This window comes from Lactuca sativa, chromosome 5 (assembly GCF_002870075.4).
Source record: "Lactuca sativa cultivar Salinas chromosome 5, Lsat_Salinas_v11, whole genome shotgun sequence".
Lineage (NCBI taxonomy): Eukaryota > Viridiplantae > Streptophyta > Magnoliopsida > Asterales > Asteraceae > Lactuca > Lactuca sativa.
The window spans coordinates 320,569,591-320,572,628 of record NC_056627.2 but is presented as its reverse complement, the minus strand read 5'-3'; the positions used below and the strand labels follow the sequence as shown (position 1 = coordinate 320,572,628).

General features: G+C 34.9%; 1 protein-coding gene across 1 annotated transcript; it reads right to left on the bottom strand.

Moving 5' to 3' along the window:
• Positions 1-741: 741 nt before the first annotated feature.
• On the bottom strand, positions 742-2,648 carry LOC122198148 (putative cyclin-D7-1). Its single transcript, XM_042902321.2, has 6 exons — positions 2,301-2,648; positions 2,109-2,195; positions 1,899-1,997; positions 1,494-1,701; positions 1,276-1,409; positions 742-1,188 (listed from the first exon to the last, which is right to left on the bottom strand). The coding sequence occupies exons 1-6, from the start codon at positions 2,613-2,615 to the stop codon at positions 943-945; spliced, it is 1,089 nt and encodes a 362-aa protein (XP_042758255.2). The 5' UTR covers positions 2,616-2,648; the 3' UTR covers positions 742-942.
• Between the last annotated feature and the right edge of the window lie 390 nt (positions 2,649-3,038).

Below are 3,038 nucleotides of genomic sequence, written 5' to 3'. Positions count from 1 at the left end.
AGAAGTAAAAACAAAGATTTCATGGTGATTTTTTTAAGTTCCACACCAACTGTTTGTGGAAATGCCCCAATGACATCAATTTGTCACACCCTAAGCTGGTTGTTTCTTGTTTCACAGCTTCACCATAACGAAGATGATGATCAGATGAAGATGAACATGGTATAGAGAGATATTTAAGTTTGCATATGAAATTAGATATGAAGTTAAAGTCGGATATGAAATTAGAGTTCGATTCCATTTTCTTTGACAATTTTGCTTCAAAGTTTTTTAAAAGGGTGTGTTCTTTTTAGGAAGAAGACATACACACACACACATAGAGAGAGAGAGAGAGAGAGAGAGATAGAACCCTTTAATATTACATAATTATATTTTTTTCTTTTTTTTAAAAAAAAATAATGTAAAACTTCATAATTGGTCTCTGTGGTACCGAAATGACAGAAATACTTTTCATTTAACGGTGAAAAGCTAACGAAATTAGCGAAAAAGACTGTTTGTTAAAAGTTTTGAAACCAGAAACCATCTGTGAATTTTTTTAAAATTATGAACTAAACTTTAGATTTTCGAAAACCATAGGACTATTTTTAAAGTTGTCTTATATTTACTTTTTCATGTGTACCTATTTGTCATAGGGATTGTAGTAACTTCACAAGGATAATTTCGATCAGTTAAAAACATACCCTTTTGTAGGCATAGAATCATCATGGGGAATTGGTCCAATAGTTTTCAAAGTACAATAGATCATTAAAAGGTAATAATAGTAATAGTAAATATTAATTAAATCCAACACTATTTATGTGGATCATGAATACACGCATGCGATTACATTGACTGTTTGCATGACTCCATAGGCTCTACCAAACTTCTAGTATAGCCTATCACTCATCTGTTTATAGTATCTATGTGTCTTCCATACACTATCCTTATCATGATTATACCAATCAATTAATCTACATATTTCTTATGCTTTACAAAACAGCCATCGTCTTCCTCCCTCTTCCTCTTCACCAGATTCTTCTTCTTCTGCAGATTTGATCCATCAATAAGAGAAAGATCAATCTGTTCCTCGAAGATAGCAACTTGCTCCTTGATTAATACGGTGTCAGGGCTCGATGGGTTTCCGTTAGCTTCAGATTTGCAACATCTAACCAAGGTTTCTTGAATCATTTTACAGCACGTTTGTAGATTTTCCTGTATCAATCGAACCAAGCTAATAAAATGAGCGTTTTTTGCATGAAAAAATATGAATAAAGCTAGAAACTTTGTTTGCTAACTTACAGTTTGATCTGGAGGAATGAAGTTAGTGATGTGGGAAAGACAATCTTGATATGTCAACTGGAGAAAGTCCTCAAGAACACATCTTAGTCCGCTCATGACAATAACACATGGTCGGTACTTGAGAAATTTATAATCTGTACGGTAATTCAGCAAGATGCCATTAATGAATGCAAAACATATTATGTGATCGATACTTAAGATAATGTTGGAGTACATACCTAGAGATGAGGCAAGAAGAAGGTCATTAAGCCTTGAACTTAATTCATCAAGAACAAGATGATTCTTGAAATAGGAATTCAATTCCCAAACGATCAACTCAACGTACGAATGAGGAGTGATTGAATTAAGTTCCCAACCTAAAGATTCCAGTATTCTCAATTCCATTCTTTGGATTAGCTTTGCTTCAAAAGAATACTCTAGACCTTCCTGCATCAACCACAGGATCCTCGTTAAAAAAGTCGGTTTAAAAATCATACTTTGAAATTATCCTTATAATGTAGCCTTTAAGTTATTATAAGATGATATAATAAATAAGTCGATGAAAATATTTTTATTTCTTTCATTTAGCCGTATAATAAATTTAAAGTACTAAACAATGAGTTGTCATCAAAATGAATTGTCACCTGAATTTCATTAAGCGAGGGAGGACTAGTCTCACCAAATTTGATAGCAATCGATAAAGAAGCCACAGAAAGTAACTCCATCATCAAATAGTTCCAACCCTTCATCATCAATAGAAACAAATGTTAGTTATAGTATTCATGAGAAACCCTAATCTTTAAATGCCAAAACTTCCCACAACAACCAAACAATGATCATAAAACACGACTTACATGGCATTTATTGATGTAGATGAATCGATCAACATAATTTACAGCGTTTAACACAGTTCCGACACAAAAATTAAACCGCCGGTGAGACTGCATATGAAAAAAAAAAAAAAAAAAAAAAAACCCGAAAACAATTAGACACGATCTTAAACCGATCAAAGTTGAAAGAATTGGAGTGTTGATTAAAGAACGTACATGAATGAGCCACTGGATCGCTTTGAATCTACAGGTAGCAACGAAAGGATTGCATTCAAGAAGGTTTACGTATCCTGATCCAGGCATATACTTCATTTCCTTTCGTAGACAATTAGCAAACGAGCGTTCACATTCTTTTTTGGTAATATGGTGAACCAAAGTGTTCGTTTCCTTTGGCTTATGGTATTGTCGTGTATGTTCAATCACTGGACTCATGTCCCATACTTCATCACAAAGAAGAAAGTCGTTTGCATCTTCCAAGATTCCATTTTTACGATCGAACATGGCCTCCTGACAAAGAAGAAACTCATCCATTCCCACTCTCGATTGTGTGTTACGTACAGAAGGTGATGGAGGGGGATAACAATGGCGGATGTGTGTGTGCGTGGGGTGGTTTAAAGCGGTTTGGGGAAGGGTTGTGTTGGTTGAAAAGAAAAGACACGTACCGCATGAAGAGGGTAAATGCAGTGAGTTGTGAGTTTTATGTGTGTTTTTTTTATTGGTTGGTTTTACTGCAGTAAGCAAGTGCGTGAAGAGACACGAGTGTTGATCGGAAAGTGGCGACGTTTTTATTAAACGTGTGGAGACGACTCTTAATGGTGGCCGGTGGGGGCCACACGTACAGTCGGGTTCAGACTCAGAATAGATTTTCCGGCTGTTGTTGTAATTAATTCACAAAACCGGCAATTCTTGAAACGATATATTTTTAGTAAATTTGTTAACAATATAATTAGGTTG